This window comes from Loa loa (genome assembly GCF_000183805.2).
Source record: "Loa loa unplaced genomic scaffold supercont3.98, whole genome shotgun sequence".
In the NCBI taxonomy this organism is placed as follows: Eukaryota; Metazoa; Nematoda; class Chromadorea; order Rhabditida; family Onchocercidae; genus Loa; species Loa loa.
The window spans coordinates 95142-119685 of NW_018108278.1; the positions used below are offsets into that span (position 1 = coordinate 95142).

The window sequence follows — 24544 nt, forward strand, 5'->3', positions numbered from 1 at the left end:
ATATATATATATATATATATATATATATATATATATATATATATATATATATATATATATGTATTCGTACAGCCTAAGTATCTAACTGATGAATTATGGAAATCATAATATTGTAGTCAATCAGCGCATTATCCCCAAGTAGTAATGTGAGTATAGTCCATCAGTCGTATCCCAAAACTAGCTAACAAAGTTAGCCACAAAACTATTACGCCTCTCCTTTACTTACTTACAGTGATAGTTTGCAAAGTAAATTGATAAGAATATTTGAAAATACATCTACCAGGTCACTGATCGACTTTAAATCGTTCCTGTCCACTATTTCATAATTGCCATAATCTACATAATGAACTTCAATATCAGCATTGCATATATTTGTTATGACTGCTCGAAACATTGATTCAAATGCACGACAAAACGATACACATAAAGTACCCACTTGCTGAAAAATGCGAACAAATAACTCCATACGGGAACAGATGTCATGTCCAGCTTAGAGTCTTTTGATGAAACCTAATTGCAAACCATTCAGTATGCTAAGTAAAATAACACCATAGATCGAGCAATCGAAACAAACAATTTTATGTGTAGTTGTCATGGTGTCATCAAACTAATTTGGATTTCCTAAATAAATTAGCAAACACAAAATAGAAGCAAACGTAAAAATAACCAAAACTGCAATAATTCCTTACTTAAAGAAATGATCTGTTATGTATTCATGAGTTATGCAATTCGTTAAGAGCAGTAAGTTACTAACCTGGAGTATCATAATGAATAAAAGAGCTTTATCAAAAGAGCCGTCAGAAATGAATCCGAAAAATTTAACTAAATTTTCTAAAGTTACTATGAATCAGTCACCAATTCCTCTTCACTAATTAAAGCGGTTGGCTGCAGCGAATCAAGTTGTTCTTCCAACACATCAAGCAAATCGTCGCGCTGAATCTGTACGAAGAATAATGGCCAATTCTTGTTGTCATAGTCATCATCACTTCTTTTCACTAGCACTTCATCACCTTCATCCACTTTCACATGTTCAAAAAAAGCCTAGAATGAGTATACCAACTGCTTCTATGTTTTATTTTACAGATCGTGAGGAAAACTCATAAGGAACAAAATAATTGTTCAAAAGCTGGGAGGAACCCAGCAAAAAGTTCAAAAGAAACAATAAAACCTGATAAACCAAAGCATGTTTTCTTGGGTGTACAAAAGAAGTTATTGGGTCATTGATATCCAAAACAAGCTCCTTTTCCAATAAGTTAGCAGTGACATCGGTCTGTAAACACTTTTTGAACTACTATAAATGGACATTAAAAATATCTAGTATTTCTGGAATTTAGAGGTCCCCTATTATTGCAAATATGAATACAAACTAACTTTGTCTTCAACAAAAACATCATCATCACGTATGATAAGCCGGCAGTTTGCCTCACCAGAGGGAGTTTCGTCTGCTGACGATTCATCGGAAGTATATAACAATTTACCTTCACGGTTGCGGAGTTTCCGAACGTAAAACGTTTTCGAAATTCCCTAAAGATTTATGTGTACAATATAGATAAAACGCAGAAATAATGCAAGGAATAAATGTGAAAATTTCCAGTAATGATAGAGTTTTAACGAGAAATTACCACTGCTTGGAAAAAAATCCTGATGAATTATAAAAAAACCACCTTATCTACATTAATTCTACTATTTTAATATGGCATCCCTAAACAGTGCTAATCTCTCTCTTTTTATTGTTAAGAATGTACAGAATAACGAAGAGAAATATGAAATGAGAATTAATGCACTATAATATATGGTCTTTCATTAAACTGTAGCTGACACTATGTTTAGGGATTGGTAAAATCAAGGAACCTTATTGGTGAATGGACGACCTTTGCAATGCTTATCATGCTGCCGTTTCTTAACCATGCTGACATTGCCTTCCGATGGACGTTTGCACTTTTGCATATGAAAATTGGTTCTTTTTACTTTTAATGTATTGCCATTCAATTGGTTGTATCCATGCTTATCATGTTGGTATTCATCACGCCCACCATGTCCTGGAGTTAATATACCACTACTTTGGAGTAACTACTTTCAGGTGAAGGATGCATAGTAAACTGAAAACCATTGGTACTGTCCCATTATCGTGCCTTAATATTGCTGAGAATTTCGGAAATGCCGTTCTGTCACCTCATTTTTATAATGGAATTATTTGACGTACCTCTATGGCAACTTTCATAGCTTGAAGAATACTGTAGCGGAACGGCAACAGGTACCAGAACTGGTATTACCGAGGGAATTATATATCTTGACTTCGCACAATGTGATAAACCTGAAAAAAGTCACACTTTATACTTCGTGAATTTCGTAAATAACTGTTAACATACAGGCTCTGTAATACTGTATTCCTCTTGAAACAACGGAACAATTCCATAATTCTAATTTTTTTTTCGTGGAACAAAGTAAACACCTAGTTTTGTTTATTAAAAATTAGGAAGACAGGTAGTTTATTTCCAGAAGTGAGGGAAACATACCCAGAGAAAGTTGGCCATTTTCCATGGTACGAATTGATCTGTGCTTCTTATAATCATTTCGATTTTTAATTGTGCGAGTTAGATTTTGACGTATTCCCTTTAATATTAAATATATAAATGTCACTAAATGTTTCAGTTTTTACCTGCTGCAGCGATGATGTTTATTATAATCCTGTTACCTTCCCATATATGGAAAAATTGAGAAAATAGAAAAAGAGAAAAATTGAAAAAATAGCTAAAATAGCGAGCGGTATGTTTGTTTATCACTAAAATGAGAAAATTTTTCGTTTGTAAAGAAAAATCTCTTTAAAAGAGGAACCATTACTGTTTTCATCTTTCCATACAAATTGTAGCTGGATTCTGGAATTCCTAAATCACTTGCAGGTGCATCAAATCTGAAAAACCCTATTTTATGACCGTTAAAATAGCGAAACAATTAATTTTAGGAACCAAAAATCACTGGAACTGTTGCATTTGGATGGATTCAATCATTGGCATTGAAGGATTCTGACTATTCTTCCGGCAAGACTGCTGCAATGAAGACACATTTTTAGTTCTTCCGCAGTGACCACAACTTTCCATAGCCTAAGAAATAGCACAGATATCAGTTGGTCTCGATGTTTCTGTAATAGAGAATCAGATCTTTAACCAATTAACCAATTCACCACCGTAAAAAAGCGTCACGTATAAGCCTACTATATATATCTTACTATATATCAAAATGAAAATGCAAGCGAAAGGGTTAAGACATGGCATCATTTGAAACAATATATTTATATGACTGGAAACATGTCCCGTAACAGCGACAACATTAATTTGGCACAATCAGTCAGTGGTGAATAATACTATCTTTACTAATATAAAAACAAGTAAAAACGTAAAGAAAATCTATAACTGACCATATATAGAGAAGCAAGTTTTGCATTAGTAATATTATCAATTTTTTCGGATATTTTCAGGATATCAAATTGTATTGAAGTCAGCGTTACTTCACTCCTTAAATGCACTCGTTTTTTGAGGAGTGATAAAAGATAAGTTGTCCTGACAAATCAGTTTAGAAACGACTCTTGAAATAATTAAAATAAAAGTTAACAACCTAGTGGATTTGTTCCTTCCACATAAATTGTTTGACTGAAGTTGAAACCACTGTTGATTATTCTGGTCCACTTCAAGTCTTTCATTGCTTACTTCATTTGATGAAGAAACTTCAATGCTTATATCTGCATTTCTTAAATTTTTAATGCTTTCATTTCTATTATCACTGTCGATTGAATCCGATTCAGATCTTAAGCACTGTATCCCAGACATCATGTCACATACATAAAAATCGTTATGCAGATATGAGAGCTGTATATTATAGAGTTCTTCACTTAACAGCTGAAAATGGAAGCAAGTCACTGCATGTACATACAACTACATGCTATCAGTATGCTATCATCATGCTTTTAAAGTTTAATGTCATAATATTCCTAGATTTTCAAGCAACAAACATGGCTAATGAATAAATCATATGCTTAAATTTCCGCTTAAATTTCCCCTTCAAAGTTCCAAAAATTGCCGAGGGCTACTAAATTTCCTAATAAAGTCAATCAATTTTTTCGAAATATTCAAAAATTTGATTGGTATAAGGTGGGAAATGCAAAATGGTCTTGCTTTGGGTGTCGTACGCTCACAACTTCCCTGTCGCAAAACTCGATTCACATAGCACCTGAACGCAGCAGATGAAATCTCACGTATCACCGCAGGCTAAAAATATATTGTTTTCAAAAAATGTGGCGTTTGACTGTTTCTTAGCATATTTAAGTAGACCAGACATTTACAGACAAATTCGCTTGTTTCGATTTAAAATTTTTTTTCCATCCGTCACCAACAAATAAAGATGGAATTATATAAAAACGAACCTGCTCTTTACAATTGTATAAATTCTTGGTATTACAAACAATCGATAGACCAAAGTCAACAAGATATGCCAAACAAGTATCAGTCTCCTTGTGAAAATGAGTGACAATTGCTCTACAATAATATCTGCGTCATTTGACTACTGACTTTTTTAGGAACTATTACTGGAGCATATCTTTAGTCACGGTAACATGACTTCATATATCGCGGCTTAAACATGCAGTTGAATTTCAAGAGCTTTTTTTGAACACTAAAGGGAGAGATACTGATGCATGTCGTAACATTTTTTGGGTAATGATAAACATTTCTCTAAAAATTTGTCGGAAATGAAACGAATGCTGTAACACTACTGGAAAACTTCCAGAATCTTAATGAAGTCAAACACCCACCGGTAAACGGAAAATCGATCGTATGGACTGCACTCTCGAAACGGTCTTGTCAACCGTACCAAACAACACATCTCGTTATGCCATTCTACTGGATTAACCGATTTGTATTTTCTCGGATCAACCAAATTCTGTTTAAAGAACCTGATTTATTTCAAAAGTATCACATATTTGGTATAATCATGCATCTGAAATTTCGTATTAGAATTTCAAATGATTCAAGAGCTGCCTTTCCCAAATCAAGAAAAAAATAATACTTCCTGAAATTAACTACGTTGAGATTAAATTTTTTTTTGAAATAATATCAGCCATACAAAGAAACAATCGTAATGACAAAAATAATGAGAAAATATCTAATAAACGAACTAAAGAACTTGAAATGATTGGCAATAAATCTTTAACTGAGAAAAAAATAAAACTATTGTGGCTGCATTTTTTTTCTATTTTAAGTCCTTTAGATAGAAATCCCAGCACTGAGAATCTGATTGATTTTCTATTTAAGGAACTTAAAATATAGGCTTGCTATTTCAAACATATATTTTGCATATAGACTATCTCTCTGTAAACAGCTATCCAACAATGACTGAAATGACTAGTAATAAATTTCAATAACTAGAAATAAAAAACGCTACTGACAAAATAGTGATAAACTGTTTCAAATGGAGCAATGGGCTAGTAGTCCTTACCTCAGATAAGATGGACAAAATGTCTGCATCTCGCATCCAATAAACATTACGTCGAATTTTTGCCGTCACAATCGCCCTTACTTGAGATGGTACTTTAACGTTGTAAGGTTTAAAAGTAAAATCTCCCATCTCACCGTATGGACCATTACTGTCTGTTTTTACAAAATTCTACAAAATTAAATGAATCGCCAGACATAATTGACTGTAAGATTATGAAAACAAAGTACTAAAAAAAATTAGCTTAAAATCAAGCCAGTTTTACTAACTTACTATTTACTAACTAACTATGAATTCGACAGATGAACAAAAGATGAATAAAAGACCGGCGCGGCGGCTGCGACGATCTCAGCTGCATAATAACTCCGGCAAATAACTCATAGATTCCGGAATTTAACACAATTTAAAAACCCTGTCAGTCATAAATGAAAAGAACTGGGTAATTTAGAAGAGAGACTTATATCCATGACAAGAACAGTCTTAAAATAGTTTTCAACGACAGCGATTGCAAGAATCGAAGTCATACAGATAAGATATGATCCAATATGATCCATGAATGATTAATATTTTTTTCGACAGATAATCATTCAAGTAGTGGACAACAGTGTTCACTAGATCCTAAAACCTTTTTTCCTAAAAGCCTAACGGTGAAATTTTTTTAAATAATGAAGCAAATGAAACTAGACGACTGCCAAAAGGTCGTGAAAACAAAAAAAAAGAGAAATAAATATCATCATCAATCACCACTAATATACGACCTTTCAGAGTTTCAGGCTGAATCAGAAGCATTATAAAATCTGAGAGTTAGTGAGGCAATTTCTCTCATCGACCTTCACAAGCGACACTTTTCACTGCCCACTGCAGCAATGAATTAAATATTAAAAATTTTGTTAGCATAAACCAGTTTGATAGAAACTTACATCATAAGTCTGTGAGACTCCCTGAAAAACATTTGTCGGTTTTTCAATCTTTAGACGATTCCTCCTTTTTGTGACTAAACTTTCACTGGAAACAGCATACTGTGAAGCAAAATATTCGTTGTTGCTCTTTATCGTTCTCAATTTCTGATATAAAGAAATTATTTCAAAGAAAATCTAAAAGAATAAGGTGTTGTAGAAGGGAAATAAATAAGCTCACTCGTTCGAAAATAACTTCAACATATTTGTTATGATCACCGGTAAATTTGTACAGCTGGATAAACACAACTGGTGGATACATCGCAGTAGGGTAGTCCGAAAAATGTTCTGGAAGGACTTTATCTGAAAAAAGATTGGAATACAATTATTATTTAAATACGAATTGTATGAGTGGATTTACACTCTTATTTACTTTATTAAAATCAGTCGAAATTTGAACATCACGCTATCAAGCTTTTTTTTGCTCAGACTTAATTCGGGCTAAATATCTTTTTATCACATCAGCGAAGCGTATTTCCATTTACTTACAGATTTTGCACAAACAAATGCTGTTCTCATTTATTAATGAAAGATCGACGTAATCAAAACTCGTTGTGCAATTAGGTAATAAACCGCAAAAGCAAAGTGGCGGGATTGACTGAAGATCAACAGGGAGTTGGTGGATGCTTTGTGCATTTATAAATTTCATTTCGCCAACATCAATTCCATAAAGCTGCAAATAGAAAGATTCGAAACTTGACTTTATTGAGGAAGAAAAGGTTGACTGGCAAACTCATAAAAGAGAGTTGAACTACCGTTTTTTTGTTCATTATTTCTAAAGTCTTCAACTATTCAGAATTCTTCTCGGAACACACTCTGCGCCCATTTTGAAATCGCCGCACGAAAACCAACAGTTTTTTTTCAAAGAATATTTCTTTGTAAATTTAACATTATATTTCGAATGTTTATCCAAAAGAAACAGATAATTCTCCCTGTTAATGGATGTGGCACTCAGTTAATTAAGTGATTACCATTAAGAAATTATGCATGCCATCACATTGTCACTGATCATATTGATCATATTCTCACTAACTGCCTTTACATAAATTGTTCAGGAAAGACAACTATAGCGCTTAATCTTCACATATCAAATCCAGAAAGTTTAAAATTTACCAAGTTCATCGCCGATGCCTTACCGATAAGGGTTCCACGAAATACACCACCGTTCTTGGATGCCAAATATATTGCATCTAAAAATCTCAAAACCACTGATGAATATTTCCACTTCGTTTGTTTATTCTAATTAAAAATAAATTGAAAAAAAACACTTCTCAGGAATGCTTTATTTTAACGACCAATTATACCTTCATTCAAATTCCTTGCTCTGACATGTTCTGCTGACGAATGTTTCATTAACTTCTGCTGCAATTCCCTGTAGTGATCGTCTTCCGCCAGCGGGCGCACAAAAATAAATCCACGCGCATAATCAATCCGCAAAATGCGCACATCGAAGCAACTATCAAGAGGCAAAATCAAGCTTACAGGTGGCTCTTTCGTCCTTGCCATCAGACGGACTACAATTTAACAAGTCTATTTCAGAATATGCATCGATTTGGAAGACATTTTATGGAAATATAAATGTAATAAAAGTTGAAGCTTAATCTGGAAAAATAAGATTTAGGAAAAGAAGAAATTTATTTCGCTTCCTAATGATATAATCAATTACTGACTAGCCAACCTCTATTGGATTACTATTTCAGTAGTATGCTTACTATCACTAAAAGTATGAAAATATGATTTTATAACGCTCATGATCACATACCATAATATCATAAAGCGTGCAACAATCAAAGACAACTTCATCCCTCCGTAAAACGATAACTAATGTCGCCTAATTTGGCATAGATGTTCTACACAAAGCCTCTCCTCCCACTCCCATGCCTAAGACAATTGTGCGGTCAAAACATTCATTTTAATCCTTCGCTAATTAAAGTATCAGGAAAATTTTGCCAATGTTATGTATGGCAAATAAAAAATTTGGATTATTTTTGAGATTCATTTTTCAAATGCTAATTTTTTGTGTTTATGTAATAGTTCGAAAAATTTTGCAACTTTCTTTTCAGCCGATAAAATTTCATTTCGTTTATTTAAAATCAGGATAATGAATTTAATTCTAAACTTCACAGTAATTTTCAATAAAATTCACTCCGTTTTAAGACAAACCAGAAAAGCCATCTTTACGTAACCACAATGACTTCACATGTGCTTCATTCTCAGCTATCCAATTCCAGTTCATGCGTTGAATGGTCCGTACTTCTTTCATCTTCGAAGCAACACTTTCAATTTTATTAAATCTTTAAATTTAACTAAATATATCAGAACAACAAATACCAAAATCTTTGTCGCTATTCAAGAAAAGACAGAAATTGGATACCCAACATTTACACCAATTCAAAGAAAAACCAATTCGAAAGGGATTAGGAATATTAGTATCAATAATAAAGCTAACAAACATCAGACGTCGGGTCACGTACGTGATTGTAGCGCCTAGATCGTATCAATCTCCCTGCTGTAGAATGCTTAGGAGTAATAATGTAGTACTTCTTCTGTTCCTAAAATTTAGGATGTAAGAAATCCATTCCAAAAAGTTATACATGCATTTTTGTATCGCTCAGTGCAACAACAACTTTCAGAGATGTGTTATCTCCCCGATGCTCGGGATTTCCAGCATATGTGCTAGTATCTCCCGAATTTTCGTAAAACATTTAAACGATGTGGTGCATCATTGATTTCATTTTAAATATCAATTTATTCCTTCAATACCTTTCAATACTTCAATGGTAGCATTCTCTGTCATCCAGTAACGAACGAGCTATTCCAAACATTGATCACATGTACTTTTTCTTGCAACTTTCCCCGCTAGTATTGTATTTATCATTGGGAGACGGTCATTTGAGAGTTACTCACGAATTTCTCGTGTCTTTTTTCTTCTTTCCTGTTTGATCGGTTTCGATGAAGGTTTAAAAATTAAAAAAAAAGTTTCGATGAAGGTTTAAAAAAAAAATTCGAATGAAAATGCTATGACTTGTCGACCTGCGTTGCAACATTCTCGGATGACAAAGAGTTGCTGTTCGTTCGGTTTTAAATCGGTTCGGTGGAGTTTCGGAAATATGCAAATTCGGATGGAAGTTTCAAGTTTTGCTTTGATTGTGATGTTTTCATGGGTTATGTGGGGGTCGCTTTTAAAGGGACAGAAAGTTTTGATTGGTGAAGAATGAAGATATTTATTATGATGCCGTCAAAGTAATCAATATTTTAGATTTGTGTTCATGTCCACAGATGCAGACGATTATGTTGCTCACAATGTTGATGCTAAATTGCAACAGGTGAGATTTTTCTTATTTGTTTTTATATCGAAACTCAGAAAATGGCCTTTTTTCGGTTATCTCGTTTTGATATTTGTATTGGTTAACTAAATTAGTAGTATTGGTTATTGTGTTTTGTCGATAAAGTCAGTCAAATCTGGTCACTCCGTGACATTTATTGCCTCTTTTTAACATATTTGCTGTACAATTGATAATAATCCACAATGTTCATTATAGTGCTCATGTTACTGTATCTAATGTAATGAATTTTGAAATCTTCCGGTTTAGGACAGTGAATGGTTGAAGACTTTTGAAGAAAATCTGAAGAAGAGTAGAAATCTGAATAATGAGATCACAGCATTGCTGGAAAGTTTTCGAAATCGGCTGGTGCAGTTGGACCAGAGCATTGTTCCACTATATGAAAAAACTGCCCTCTTACGACAAAAGCAAGCAAGTGAGTTGCTTTACCAATTTTTCTGAAATCTTTATTTGTACATTTTATTCTAATCGAAAAAACAAAACCAGTATAACACTCAAAAAAAGGGAGAATGGGAGCTGCATTTTTTGATACGACAACAAACTTTCTATACGATGATAAAGCTTAATAGATTTCAACTTTTTCCTTATTTAATTATTCGCAGATATTCGAAAAGTATTAAAAACCGTCGATGCAATGCAACAGTTTTATGGTCGTGCTGCGGAATTAGAGTGCTCAATACGTGAGGGGAATGCCTCTGTGGAAAGAGAACAGTTCATTGAAAGAATGGAACAGCTAGCTGAGGCTATTTCTTTCTTCTCCTCCCATCCAACATATCAAAATCAGCTCGATAGCATGGTTTTTTTTCTTTTTTTTGGTTTTTTCAGAATGTATTTCAGCACAGAAATATTTTCAACTCAGTTTTTCATTTGTGAAGGGAATTCAGTTCTTTTTTTGTTGCGCTAATCATTGCGGAAAGGTCGATTTAGGTTCAATATTAAAGTGTTCTCGAATCTAACTTGGATGTCTGAAGCTAAAAAAAGCTCTGATATTTACCTGTCAAGCTCTGGCAGTCCAAAACTGCGGTAGCTTGGTTAGCAGAAAGAACGAAGTGACTGACAGTTGGCATTGTAAGCTTTGTTAGGGAAATTTCGGCCACGTGGTGATTGTAACCAAAATGTTGTCATTTATCAAAAGACACATGGGTTCTTCTAATTGTATCTATTCTCATTTTAAGACTTTCACTTCATGAAAGTTATTTTCACTTTACGCCTTGAAATGTTCGATGCACAACTTTATATATTGCAGATTTTCACGTATTTCATTACATTTCTTTTCTCAGAGGCTGACTTTTGAATCTGGTTGCTGTGCACTTGAAAAAGAATTTCGGAATATGCTACTTGCAAATTCAGTAGTCTTGGATGCAGCAATTATCAGCGAATCCTTGGATAATGAATATGGCTAGTAATAAATTTTCTAAATTCAAGCTGAGACGCTGTTCTGTGACGAATGCTTATTTAGAACTTATCTCTTCACTTAAGATCCATTATCGGTAGTATTTCACTAGTACCTAATAAAACTACTTTTGTAGAAATCGGATTTCTAAATAGTTTTGTTTTAAATGGAATGGATTTTATTTCGGAATATGCTACTTGCAAATTATATATATATATATATATATATATATATATTCGTAGGAAATATTTTTGTGAAAACATCAGTAATACAAATTTCTGTGTGTTATTGGTCCATAGCTACATACGACAACAAAATTCGACTGATATTTAGTTTAATACATTCTTAGAAATAACATAACTGCACACATTCACATATTGTGAGACATTATTATTAAAAGACTCTGCTAATGCACACCATTAAGTTGCTCATCATGTACCCTAACTTATCCACCTGCTTAGGATATTAATGGTTAGAACTATATTCAACCATAAAATGGAAAAAAAATAGTCAAAAATTAACTGACACTTAAATTAGGATTTGAATTAAAGTGCAATTTAAGAAGTAATAAGTACTCGACTCCGTGGGCTGGTCACATTACGCAATATTGAACAGTGTGCACAAATAGCTCGTTGGTTGTTAACATATAATCCAGAAGGTTCTATGATCAAAACATACGCTAGTATTCGATGTGATAATATGCTTCGAACTCTGACTGTTGCTAACCAACAACGGTTTTCTTCAAATAATAAAACCAATGTTTCATTGTCTTCAAAATCAGCAGGGTCGTTGAGGCAGTAAGTTTACATTTGTTGGTTTTGTATCAATAGATCTAGTAATAACAGATTCTGACAATTCTGAACTCATTAAGGAAGTTATCAGCATTTACTTTTACCATTCGAAATACATTTTCTCAGACTTTAGAGTTCATAGAAGATAAATAATGGCGAGTTTTACGTAACACTTAAGATCATTATTTCAGAGCTTTACGAAAAGCAACCGGCCGTTCTTCTGAAAGATATGGTTCTCATTTCAGTTTTTATTAATGCAGTAAAATATCACAGAAATTTTGTTGGGCTTTTCTGAGAATTCAAAATTGAAGATATTCTGTAATTTTAACGGTGACATTTCCGTTTTCCATAATTACTAAATGGAGTACAGAAGTACATGTCAGATTCAGCATGGGAATGGCGTGCATCAGACGATGCTGTCGAAAATATTTTGGTTTTGCTTGGAACGTTACTTGCGCTTATAGAGGTTCATTTCATTTCTTTTAATTTAATCACTTAAATTCAGATTTTATGGCAGGCATAGTTGGATGATGCTTCTAATTTCAAACAAAAAAAAAGTAGTTTCACTTTTCTAGAAGAAGAAATTTAAATAAGTAACAGAAAATTTCACTTCTCATTCAATGATGCTGCAGATTGAAGCAGAGCTGATAAGTAAAGTAATAGCAGATGTGAGTGCCGAAGCCAAAGTGCAGCAGTTATTATTTGGTCGTCCATTATTGTATGTTGTGGGACGTGGAAGCAATCTCATGGATGGAATCAGTTGCTCTCTAATTCCATTTTTACCTCTTCTCAAACATATTAATGCTCATTACTTGCAGTTATTGTCTCTTGGAAATGTATGTTTCTTGCTTATTATGTATTCACTCAGCCTTCTGAACTAACCTTGTGTCGATTTTGTATTTACCACTTCATAAATTTTATTGCAGAGTTTGTTTTCTAGGAATCCAAGCTCAACTTGATTTTAGGATGAGGTTTTATGCTTCCAAGTTTTTCTGCGTTAAACATAGATCACAATGTTCGCTGTACCACATAGCGGATGCCAGGAATGCATCCGAATTCCATCACTTAATATAACGGAGTCCATTATTGCCTGACTTGCCTAACTTTGGAACCATGTAATCCTTATTGTCGAGCCTTTTAAGGTAGCTCCACTTTAAGGTAATCGAAACGTAAGAGCCAGAAGCTAAGATAAAAATCAATTTTTCCATATAGGAGCTAGTTCCAACTGTGGATTTCCTTCCAGGAAGCATATTAGTAATGGAACTGGAATGGGGGTAATGCAAAATGAAATAATTCATTATGTTTGCAGAACGCTGTTGAGGATGTACCATATGAAAGTTTTGTGAAAAAGATTCACGATAAGGCAAAGGAAGCTCTTGATGCTTTTTTCGATCATTTAACGAGTGATTCCAACAAATTTGTGCCTATGGATGGCAATGTACATCAAATTACATCAAATGTGAGTGGTTTATATGAATCCCGATCAAATTACTCAGGCTTAACAAAAGTGTTTCTTTTATTAGAAATGCCTGTTTTTCAGACACTGAATTTTCTGAATAGTTTAATGGATTATCGGCAAACAGTAACAGGATTGTTGATCATGACAGGAGCGAAAGGCAATCCGGCTACTCATTTTCCGCGGCTTTTCGGTGAGTATTTTTATTTTCTTTATAACTACAATATTTTTCTTAGTTGTGGAAAAAACGCCCTATTTCCCACTGAATGAGAATAAGATCTATATTATGATGAAGGAGTGATATATTTAATTCAGTGAACATCAATAATTTAAAGCAGCGTTTCTAGAAAAAGCCGCCGTTGATAATAAAAGAAAATCAGTTTTTGTAGAATTGAAAGAAATAGCGGTCCAGTAAACAATGTCATTCATCCTGGTGGCTTCAATTACTACCTGTTTCAGTGGTTTGTTGTGTAAGTTCATCGGAGTTGGATGAAAATGAATAAGATGATAAAGTTAAAATAAAAATGCTCTTTGTATTTATCCTCATTTATAAGGCCGTTGTATTTTTTGAGCTAAAATATTTCTAGCACGCTCATTGTCTGCACTCGGTTTAAATCTGAAAAACAAAGCAGGAATATATAGCGACGAAACATTGGCTGCTGTTTTTCTCTTAAACAATAACAATTATATCCACAACGCTCTACAGACTAATGGAATGTTCGCTGTAGTTGGTGAGCATAACTCTCAAGTGCGTTCTTTCTATCGTTCCGAAATCAATGCATACAGCAAAAAATACCTCCAAAGGTACTTCAAAAAAAAAAATCGTCAAATTTAATTTCTTTATTTTATTGCCTTTATATCTTATGTTTATTATTTGCTTGTTATTACGATAAAAATTCTTCGCAGATAAAATTCAGTGGTGCAGCGGTTACCAGCATGAATAATGTTCAAAACTATAGCTTCCGTTGAAAGAATCGATTCATAGAGTAGTATTGGGATTTATGATTGATTTTAACGTTTCAGTTGGAACCGCGTTGTTTCAATCATAACTGTAGATTTGTCTACTTTCGACGACAGAACTTCATTAAAAAATGCACTCGTGGTTTGTTTCATTGCTTAATATCTGTCTCTTCCATTCTACATGGTACAACTTCGAAGACATAAATACTGCTTGAATTAAGGATTTAGTCATTCTCAGAAATTAAGTCCCATCTTTTGTATTTTGTTTAGAGAGAAAAGTTAGCTCGTTTTATTTTAACATCATATCGCCGAACCTTCTGGATGTCATTTTAACCACGTTTTAATTCAGCGACTGTCAGTACACCTTCGTAGAAATTAGTTACATTATATTCATAAAGCTAACACTGTATAATGGTATATGATTGCGGGCTGACTAATTTCTAATAATCGTCTATTGCAATTTAACGGAAAAATACAAGAATCGAGTAGTGTTGAAATAGAGCGAGATATGTTTAATGATGTCAAAATGGTTGCAGGCATTCAATGCTGAACTGGGAAGGCTGGTTAGTGCACAGAAAAATTACTGTTTTTCTGATGTCAAATTGGCGCATGATATCAAATCAGAAATAAAATCACTAATTTGCGAGCCGTATGCAGAAGTTTACGCGCGGTAAATTCTCTGCAGTTTTACGCGTTTAGCTTTTACCGGGAATCTATGACAGAGTTCATAAACCCTCTTAATTCTTGTTTGTTCTGTGACACTACAATACATAAAATCCATCTGTGCACCATGAAGTAAAGATCGGCTTGCAGTAATGATCGAGTTATGTTAAAATAGAGCGAGACATGTTTTATGAGCCTCAGACAACGAGCAAGACATAGCTCGATAGCTTACTTTTGCACAGTCGGCAAAAGCGTACTTAGTCATGCCTGTTGTCTTAAGAGGATTAAGGAAATCCTTGCTTATTTTTCGATAAAGGTTAGCTATCTTATCGCAGCTTTATACTATTGGATACGATTCACTGGAATGGTTAATAAACAGGTAATGTGCTATTTCAGAGTGATGCGTTCCACAGTATCGAAAGGTACCGAAAAGCATTTGAAGTACACACCTGAGTCGCTCGCTATGGTTATTGACAGACTTTTTGATGTCACGGCATAATTCGTCATGTGGTTGTGACCTTTTCAATATTATGTAGAATTTTATTGAGAAGTGATGCTTGTTTAAGAATTGAATACATTGGATATGTGAGTACTATTGGATGAGGGGTATATGAGCACTTTTAAATATTTAGTACTCCACCTAGCAACCAAAACTTTTTACTAAACACTTAAAAGTAATCTAAGGAATGTAAGACACACCCGCATTGCGAGAAACTGGAAAAATTCGTGCAATAAATGATGTAGTCCCGAAGTCTTTGCACTTTCTCGGCTTACGGTTGGGTAATTCTTTTTAAAATTTGAATGTGATGCATACATATGTCCGGTTCCTAAGCGATTACTTAAATTTGATAAAATGTGCGGTTTTGATGAATTCAACTCATCTGCATTGCATTTTGGCATTCTACTTACAATTTATTTTGATTAATAAAAGAAATATATCCAATGTTTACAATATCACACATCCTAAAACACTCAGACGTTAACTCCCTCCCTCCCGCTATCCAAGCTGCTGAACTTGTTCCTGCAAAAGAAAAGTTGCTTGGGATTTGACCGGCAGATGCTACATGCGGTTCAATTCACCGTGGTCACAGGGGAAATCTGGTGGAAGCATTTTGGTTCCACTGTATTTGCCCATTTGATGTGAACTTTGTTCACAAGAACAAGAAAAACAGTTTACTAGTGCTCTGAAGTGTACTCTAAAAACTAAAACATAGGACGCTGCAGACGAATTATTGTCCGTTAAACACTAATATTGTTAATGGCAACAATGCTGGCATACTCAAGTAATTTCACACAAATTATGGTAGTTTTGCCTACACTTCAGCTATGATAATTTAACGATAATATGTGGTAATTCTTATGTACATTCATTTATTTCCAAAAAAATCGAACGTTTCGAAATTATGTCATTGTTCCCAAGTACAATACTTTATCACGCTCCTTCAGTTAGACTGCTACAGTACTCTACGAAGGCAAGATTTAAGCCAAAAAACATGCTGCACAACCGTATACCAAAAATAAAGCTCATTTGCTCACACTATCACAATAACGCTCCGCTAAGTTCGTATTCAAAAATTCTTTCATGTACCCATAGTTGTTGAAAAGTCCTTTCAATGACTGACTTCTGCCTGATTTCTTTCATAGTTGACTAACTGAGTTCCTACCAGATACCTGCAATAATGGTAATTGCGTTAAGAATTATTCACCAAAACTATCTTTGCTCATCTTCAAGCAAAACAAAGCCTATCCAATCAAAACCAGTTAATTAACTACTCACAATATATTGATTTTACTATCTAATAATAGGATTCTAATGCCAGAAAGACGGATATCGATAATTTCAACATCAGCGGAAGAACCGCTTCCTCGAATATCTCTCTAATCGAAGTTCTAATTTCAATTGGTGGGAAAGTTTTTTGAAAATTTGAAAGCATACTTGTCATTTCGAATTTTCTCCGCCAAAGCCCTAAGTTTGGTGCACTGCCAGTAAACGAAATAAACGCAAAACACACACAGCAGCGTAGCTGGATATGAATAGCGCAGAAATACAATTTGTTCTTCGCTAGAAACATCTATGACCATAGAAATTAATGAACAGATGACACGTGGTGCAGAAAGATAAATAGCCAAACAAGCGAGAATTGGCACAACCAGCTGCTTATACAAATAATGAACTCTCAAGCCACGAATGCCGTCGGCATATAACTAAAATAAGTAGTTACAAGGAAATATAATAAAAAACATGTAATCTTGAATGATTTTCTCGCGTTTCGTAAAAAAAAGTCCTTACGTTAAAAACAAAATTCTGAAAAGTATCGAGTAGTCAAACTTGAAAAGCAAAAATGTAGTTAGTTCTTCAGAGCCCAATTAAAAAAAGAAAACTTCACCTGCTCAAAAACCTGCTTCATCCACCAATTAGGTCCCATCATAACAGCTGCGCAAAATATTTTACAATGCAAAACACCCATTGCCCAGTGTTGCCATGGGAAAAGAAGTGATGTTTGGTGTACTGCAATACGTACCGGAGTGATTACAGCCAGATGGAAAGATATTCCAGCGAGGAGTGGTATTACTATTAAGATCGCAATAGATACAGCACAAAGTTTAACAGCTGTAAGCGCCATATTACGAAAAGCTGAGAGCAAGAAGAATGTCCCCTGAGGAGCATATTCGAGAATCAACAAAAATAATTTCAGCAGAATCCAGCAACCATACAGTCCAGCAGCTACCGTATATAAATCATGAATATTCGTATGGCCTGATATTTTGTGCACTATGAAACGTCCAAATGTTACTGAAATTAATTTTACTTTCCATCATTAAACAAATAGTTTTATACACAAATTAAATAACCATTTGCACTTCGATGAAAGAAATCGGAGATCAACATTGCCGTAGGTCTTTCTAGCAATAGTTTAGCCAAACATGATCCTCTTGTATTCTCTAAGCATTCGATTAGTGTATCTTCAATAACTGCGGTAATACAAAGACCTCTTGAAACAACATAGGTAAATGGTGGGCGCATAAAGTCAGTCAACTACTCATCATGTAAATGCCTAAAAACGCCAATTTTTGGCACATCAACAAATGGTGCTCCTTGTTGACTTGCATCACGTCTTCAATTCAGCAACACTAAATCAGTGTCAGGGCAAGCCATTTTAGGAGAACTGTAGAATAATTAAAAGTTAAAACCAACCCGGTACCACACAAAACATGACACTGATGAACATTGACGTAATTGAAAGAGCTATGAGCAAAGCAATAATTCGAAGCGAAAAGTGCGACGGTTTATTATAATCTTGAAATCCTTGTGGTTCTCGAACAAGAAGCAAAGCCTGATGTTGAGCAGCCAAACCTAATCCAGCAACTGGTTGAGCCGGTGGTGCTTCGCGTTGCTGACGTTCGTTCTCATTTTCCTCCATAGGCAATAAATAATGCTCTAGTTGGAGCAGTCGCCCAAAAATACAACACCAAATGCGCACAATTGTCTTCAAAATTGTTCGAGCATGAGTCTGTTCAAGTAGGGCTGGAAGTACTACCTGCAATAGATTCGTTCCATAACTCATCACAGAGAAATACGCCAAGCAACTTGTTGAATTCAAAATATAGATTGCATTACCTGTAAAACAAGTAGTTCCAAGGAGAGCTCGCTGAGAGGAGTTTCGGCGGCCAAACTCAAGTTGAATGGTAGTACAGATGGTATATAGCGCGTTATGAAACAAAGTGGAACATAAACTAGAAGCAGAATTGTTGTGAAGAAGATTGATGTTGATGCAATAAGTCGCCTCAGGTGTCGTATGACCGGTAGTTCAATCATCTAAATATTTAATTCACAGTTTAGGAAACTACACTAAAGTCCTAGGAAGATTGAATGAATGAGCTCCTTTAAATTTAAACATCTCAAAATGCAATTTCTACATTCCCCAATAGTACCAAAAATAAGTTTTTATGGTGTATAACTACCGCATACCTCTTGTATTGGGTTGAATTCCGGATCATTTAAATTTCTTAAAAACCAAAGAACGCCTGGACGAAGCACTTCGCGCAGAACCAACACAAAAGAAGCCGAATAGAAGACATAAACCATACCAATAAGCCAGTGCATGAAAAGGGATGATGTTGGGGACACCATAAACGAAGCAATCCGACGCGACAAATTTGAAGCAAATAGAGGCTGAAATAGAAGACAAGATACAAATAACAAGTACCTGCTAGTATAAGAAGTACTTCGCATAAGTAACAAACACGCACATATCATTTGACTAATTATTACATACTTAATATTCATCGTTATAGGAGTAAAAAAGTGCAATTTTGGGGCGATCAATGAGCTAAAATAGGAAAAATGCTAAAACTGTGTAAAACATACCAGCGAGCAGATGTCTAACCACCAGCCGCATATTATCGGAAAGAAACCAATTTCGGTAAGTACGAGGAGAAAAACTTTGAGAACAAGATAACACATACCCAATATTCGATACATTCTAAAGTATAAGGAGTTGGATTCAAAAAAATTCCGCTACGACCTGCTTTTTTTCCAAAGCATTTAAGGATTCTGTAAACTTACGGAGCTAATCTGGAGATTTTCGCTGTAACATGGAGACAGCGAACAATTAAACTAAGAATAAAATATCCGAGCAGCACAGATGTAAGTGTCGGGAAATACGCGATTCGGGATGCCAACCCAAAAGTTTTCAGAAAGAAATGACCAAGTTGATAAGGCAAGAATGCTGAAAATGTGATAAAAATAAGAAAGCAAATATAAACTATGTTGCAATCATCCTTACTACTTCCGATCTTCTTAGCCTTAAATAAGGATTTCAATATACATAAAAAAACCCCAAATCAAAAAAGACATACCGAATAATACAGTAAATAAAGTATTCAGCGAAATAACCCAAAAAACATGCTCAAGAAATAAGAGTGATCCATCCAGGCCAAGAAGCCTTTGCCAAGTTAATTCATCCGCTACCCTCTCCCATTCTCTCCAGTTATCATTATCTGCCTGATCCTGAATTACAGCATCTTCTTGACCCTGTATCACTTCATCTCCTTGCCTTTCTGCCTCTTCTTCTTCCATATCATTATCAGCAATTTCAGCCCTTGCTTCAGCAACCTGAAAGCTCTTTTAAAAATTCACAACTTTCTGCAAACAAAAGACCCTACTATCATATACATAAGTCCACTACCTAATATAACTAATTTAGTTCTCTTCAGCACTGATTACCTATTTATCAAAAACCAAAAATTAAGCAGCACAAAGAGAACGTTAAATTTCGGAAAAAGTCACTTACCACGACATCAATATTATCATCCAACGCATTTTCTGCATTCGCACCTCTAGCAGTATCTTCTAAATTAAGCCATTCCTGTGGGCCACCATGAATAATTTGTTCACGTAACCAAACAAGCGAAATAAAAGCGCATAGAAAAATCGAAACAATAAAGCAACCCTGAAGAAACGATATGCGAAAGAATGGTTTCATACAGAACACTTATTAACATTCCAAACAAATCTTCTATATTATTGTATTTACAATTTTTCATACATTAATGCAAAACCTCTAGTTATTTTTATTTAGCGCAAAGGGTTAGAAAAGACTTATTGTTTCAACTGTGAACCATTCTACGAGATACGATATAGAAATTCAGATTTTAAAGTTGAAACTTCGAACTTATTCAGCATAGTTCATTTCATAAGCCATGATATTGGCAATAGCTGAACAAAATATTATCCTGCGTCTTCCTTTCAAGTGAAGAAATCGTATTTCGCAATGACTTACTTTGAGACAATCGACCAGCAAATTGTCTAATGAGAATAGCTGAAAGGGTAATGATAGCATACTGGACAAAGAAGCGGAAAAAACTATTCTGTATATACGGCAGGCTGTTACTGGTACAATACCTAACCAAGCAACCAACACAAGCGTATAAAGTGCCCAAGAGCGTAATATACGACCCATATTAAGCAAAATGCCTAAAACAGTGCGACAGATGTGGTACAGCATGATACAAAAGAGAAGAGTTAATATAAGGTGATATTACAATAAAGAAATATTTTCCTCCAATATGAAGCATTCTGTTCGAGACTACGAATGTTCGGTTCCATTAATCTATGCAATAAATAGGTAAGGATTTCCATTAAACCTTTTATTATTTATGATAATAAGTTATCCCAGTTGAAAATTGCTTCAATTTTGAGATATATGCTATGAACCAAATGGACAAAACCACTCACAAGGCTGTGTTTTTAAAAGAAATTGAAATATAAGAGTGAACCTCGTATAATTTCCGAAAGTGGCAATGTTTGAGGCATATCTGATCGATAAATGGGTTGAAAAGAATATTTATGACTACATAATTCGCAAACTTCCTTTTTACTATATTTCAGCCATTCTAAAAGACAATCCTGATGAACATATTTGATGCTTCCCGTGCACAGGCATGGGTAATATAACGCACTGTCACCAGCACTTCTGCAAACTCGACATATGTCTGAAACTAACAACATGAGCATTTCGTTCATTATCACTTATCATTATTAGTATTAACATCCATTAGTTTCATCATGTATTATCCTCCTAGTAATTTCATCAGTCCAATAAGCAAACTTTTCAAGTAAAATGTATTATTCGATCTCAAACCTTGTTCAAAAACTTTCTACAATGAAGCTATCAGATAACATATTCTGGCTGCAAGGAAGCACTACAAGTTCCCAGTAGTATTACTAACAATTTTTCATAAAGAGCCAATGTCCGCGAGGAAATCGATATCGATTGATTACAATAAATTTTTATCATTCATAAATTTTTGTTTTTTTTCAGAGAAACTTTGTAAGGGGGATTCCTCAAAAACAAAAAAGAGAAAAAAAGAAAAAAGAACGAAAAATACCGGTAGTTTCCCCCTCATCCGCCATTTCTGAAGTACCAGCAACGGCATTCAATGTAGTATTACTTGAACCGTTGTCAATGCCTTCCATCAATTCAGTGTATGACCTGAGAATTATTAAAATTCTTTAATGGCAAAAACGTTTGTGTAACTTATCCTTCTCTGTGTCCAATCAAGCACTAATATCTCCAAACAGACCCATTGTACTAGATATAAATCGTTTTGTTTAATCTAATTGGCCTGTCAGTTATACAATAATGACAGATGGGAGAGAGGATAAAAGTGAAAATAAGAGGGAAAGGAAAAAATGGACGAATTCTGCGACTTACTACGGTAAAAGAGATGAAAATTGTCATAAATACCGAGTAATTGCTTTTATTTCATTTTCTCCATCGCATAATAACTATAGTTAAATAAATGCCTAACAAAGACTGAACTATTCATCAATCAGATAGCTTCCCATTCAATTTAACAATTATCATTTAGGCAGTACAATAGATGATGGACGCAAAAGGTGCAAAATTTAATTTTAGCTTTCAGTGTGATATAAGAAAGTCTTTTTACTGTTGTTTCCTCCCATAGCAACAAAGAAGTCACCGCACTCTCGTAGAGCACAATCAAACGTTGTCATTAACAACAAACCGTTTTCTCGTATAAGTCACAAGGTGCAATTAAAGAAATAAAATAAAGTAAAGGTATAAGTAGAAATATATTTAAAGTTGAAATCAGTTACTTAAATTGATAAAAATACGAATGGCAGAAATTCATTTTAGATGAATGACATCACTAACCTCGATTGGAGATTTGCCAACTGTTGAAGAATTTGCCGTGAAAGCCACTATCAACAACAGTTCGATTTCAAATTTTGGATGTAACAATTGTTTTAAGGAATTCACGATTGCTTCCTCCCCACTAGTATTCGAAAAACCGGCTCCCACGTCCGGTACCAGGTTAACAACAACACAATGCCACTAGCTAGCTAATATTATCGCCTACGTCTGCGTATCACTTGATTCGGAACGCTGTGAAAACTTTGAAATCGTTTCTGTATTACTGGAGGTTTGCATGCATGTTGATGACGTGACGAGAGAGAAGTTGATCAATACTGGTGGGCGTGAGAAAACCGATTGGTAGCCACATTTGCGCTTTTTTCTTCCTCCCACTCTTATTTCTAATGGCATACCTATTGTGATATAGTGTTACATACACGTCTCTAACATTTCCAGCTGTTTAGAGTTCGTTTGTTTTCAGTAAACAATCAGCTGATAATAAAAATCACAGGATAGCGTGGTTTGATATACCACGCATACAGACTCGTATCAAGGAATACATAGTGTTATATACATGCACAAAGGGACCCGTATCACAGCACAGGTTGGCAAAGATTTGATAAATTTTTCAGGTATGACCGAATTGATCAACTAATGTCGAAGTCTGGAGTGCAATGTAGTTCCAATGTGAGAAATGACAGATGGTGATGGAAGAAAATAGGGAAGAACTTATGGAGAGTTCAGCGAAAATACCGGTAGACAATGAGCTGTCCTCTCCTCTTCTGCAACAAATTGATAACGTCATTATTCAGGTAGGATAGGTTGCATCTTTTGCTCTAACGTGTTATATTTTTGCGTTTATATTGTTTGAAAACGGGAACGAAGTGATGGGAATGATGAACAATAGACGCCCCTGTTAGTAAGATAGATGAATTGCTTAACAGATAGGTTATTAACATAGAAGATATCGGCTTATAAGGTCCAGTTTCGGGAACTTATTTCACATTTAGTCATTTGCAATTGTAAAGTAGACATATGAAACCATTTAGGCATTTAATTTACAGACTAAGTTGTCAGTGGTTAAACATCTGAAGTTGTTGTGTTGTTCATCTATATTATATTTCAATCCTCTGTGGTTTTTGCATTTTCCGTTCAGATAAAAATCATAGTTGACTTTAAAACCGTATACAGAATTTGGAATACCCATGGAAAGATATAGAGGACACGAAACCGACAGATTTGGAATATGAACTCTTCTGTGGTGCTTTGGAATCATTTTGGTCTAAACCACTCATTGAGCTTATGTAAGTTACTTTTAATTAGTTTGGTCCGACTACAAAATTTGGTGTGTTATGCACTGTACCATTAACTGCCTTCGTTTATATATCATAATGTTGTTTGTTTTTGTTTTGGATTCGTTTCTTTGCCAGCAGTATAAGTTCTCTCAATTTTCAGTGACGACTGGACGATTTCTATGGAAACTATCTTACCAACCATACGAAGTAGTATACGAATTTATACCAAGGCTGCATCCTGTGAAGGCATGTACTCACTATGAATTTTACTTGTAATTTAATATTGAACTGCCAAAATTTGAAAGTCTTAAACAAGAAATAAACTTTAGTATATGAATCCAATACTGACAGCTTTAGTACCAAAATTAAGCTCCGAAATCAGTCATGTGGATGTGACCGTGCAGGTTTAATAGTTTGTTTATTGCATGTACTTTGAAGTTTATAAATGGATTTGGAATTTTGAATGATGAAATAACATGCGAGTACATTTACAGGTATTGAATGCCATAAGTGAATTGGCGGTTGCAGGTGGTGCTGATTTGGT

General features: G+C 34.6%; 5 protein-coding genes across 5 annotated transcripts in view; 2 read left to right on the plus strand and 3 right to left on the minus strand.

Annotated features, from left to right (window-relative positions):
* LOAG_17589 (hypothetical protein) overlaps positions 1-3824 on the minus strand; it is a gene marked incomplete at both ends in the record, with an annotated part of 4861 nt that extends 1037 nt beyond the window's left edge. Inside the window, 10 exons of the mRNA XM_020450249.1 lie at positions 281-439; positions 856-1041; positions 1169-1270; positions 1372-1524; positions 1852-2039; positions 2204-2314; positions 2517-2613; positions 2836-2911; positions 2977-3101; positions 3705-3824. Of these exons, the coding sequence (XP_020306098.1) occupies positions 281-439; positions 856-1041; positions 1169-1270; positions 1372-1524; positions 1852-2039; positions 2204-2314; positions 2517-2613; positions 2836-2911; positions 2977-3101; positions 3705-3824 (1317 nt within the window). The remainder of the gene's footprint in view (positions 1-280; positions 440-855; positions 1042-1168; positions 1271-1371; positions 1525-1851; positions 2040-2203; positions 2315-2516; positions 2614-2835; positions 2912-2976; positions 3102-3704) is intronic.
* A 231-nt stretch (positions 3825-4055) lies between these two features.
* LOAG_17590 (hypothetical protein) lies at positions 4056-8703 on the minus strand (the record flags this gene model as incomplete). The annotated part of the gene is made up of 10 exons (XM_020450250.1): positions 4056-4262; positions 4418-4529; positions 4805-4932; positions 5488-5655; positions 6405-6548; positions 6622-6743; positions 6930-7113; positions 7554-7630; positions 7745-7954; positions 8604-8703. The coding sequence occupies 10 exons, from the start codon at positions 8701-8703 to the stop codon at positions 4056-4058; spliced, it is 1452 nt and encodes a 483-aa protein (XP_020306099.1).
* A 1006-nt stretch (positions 8704-9709) lies between these two features.
* LOAG_04316 (hypothetical protein) lies at positions 9710-15546 on the plus strand (the record flags this gene model as incomplete). The annotated part of the gene is made up of 14 exons (XM_020446563.1): positions 9710-9766; positions 10034-10199; positions 10387-10580; positions 11065-11182; positions 11740-11974; positions 12160-12200; positions 12358-12434; positions 12601-12804; positions 13278-13427; positions 13509-13617; positions 14012-14228; positions 14448-14526; positions 14921-15054; positions 15444-15546. The coding sequence occupies 14 exons, from the start codon at positions 9710-9712 to the stop codon at positions 15544-15546; spliced, it is 1884 nt and encodes a 627-aa protein (XP_020303112.1).
* Positions 15547-16397: 851 nt separating this feature from the next.
* On the minus strand, positions 16398-22949 carry LOAG_04317 (hypothetical protein). The gene is made up of 14 exons (XM_020446564.1): positions 22727-22949; positions 21939-22042; positions 21327-21542; positions 20831-21024; positions 20342-20500; positions 19908-20163; positions 19615-19777; positions 19417-19531; positions 19018-19221; positions 18667-18864; positions 18244-18586; positions 17435-17841; positions 16984-17252; positions 16398-16718 (listed from the first exon to the last, which is right to left on the minus strand). Exons 2-14 carry the CDS (start codon positions 22024-22026, stop codon positions 16658-16660), a joined length of 2673 nt encoding a protein of 890 aa, XP_020303113.1. The 5' UTR covers positions 22027-22042; positions 22727-22949; the 3' UTR covers positions 16398-16657.
* A 382-nt stretch (positions 22950-23331) lies between these two features.
* LOAG_17591 (hypothetical protein) overlaps positions 23332-24544 on the plus strand; it is a 9464-nt gene continuing 8251 nt past the window's right edge. Inside the window, exons 1-3 of the mRNA XM_020450251.1 lie at positions 23332-23517; positions 23897-24009; positions 24161-24246. Of these exons, the coding sequence (XP_020306100.1) occupies positions 23407-23517; positions 23897-24009; positions 24161-24246 (310 nt within the window). The 5' untranslated portion in view covers positions 23332-23406. The remainder of the gene's footprint in view (positions 23518-23896; positions 24010-24160; positions 24247-24544) is intronic.

What these genes read in the sequence shown, in the direction of transcription:
- LOAG_04317 (XM_020446564.1), bottom strand. Translation starts at nt 22,026, where the DNA reads ATGGAAGGCATTGACAACGGTTCAAGTAATACTACATTGAATGCCGTT. An exon ending in ACTTTCGGAAATTATACGAG is followed by an intron (nt 21,025 to 21,326) that starts GTTCACTCTTAT and finishes GCACTGTTTTAG; the next exon opens with GCATTTTGCTTAATATGGGT. An exon ending in TGCTGGTCGATTGTCTCAAA is followed by an intron (nt 20,501 to 20,830) that starts GTAAGTCATTGC and finishes TCGTTTCTTCAG; the next exon opens with GGTTGCTTTATTGTTTCGAT.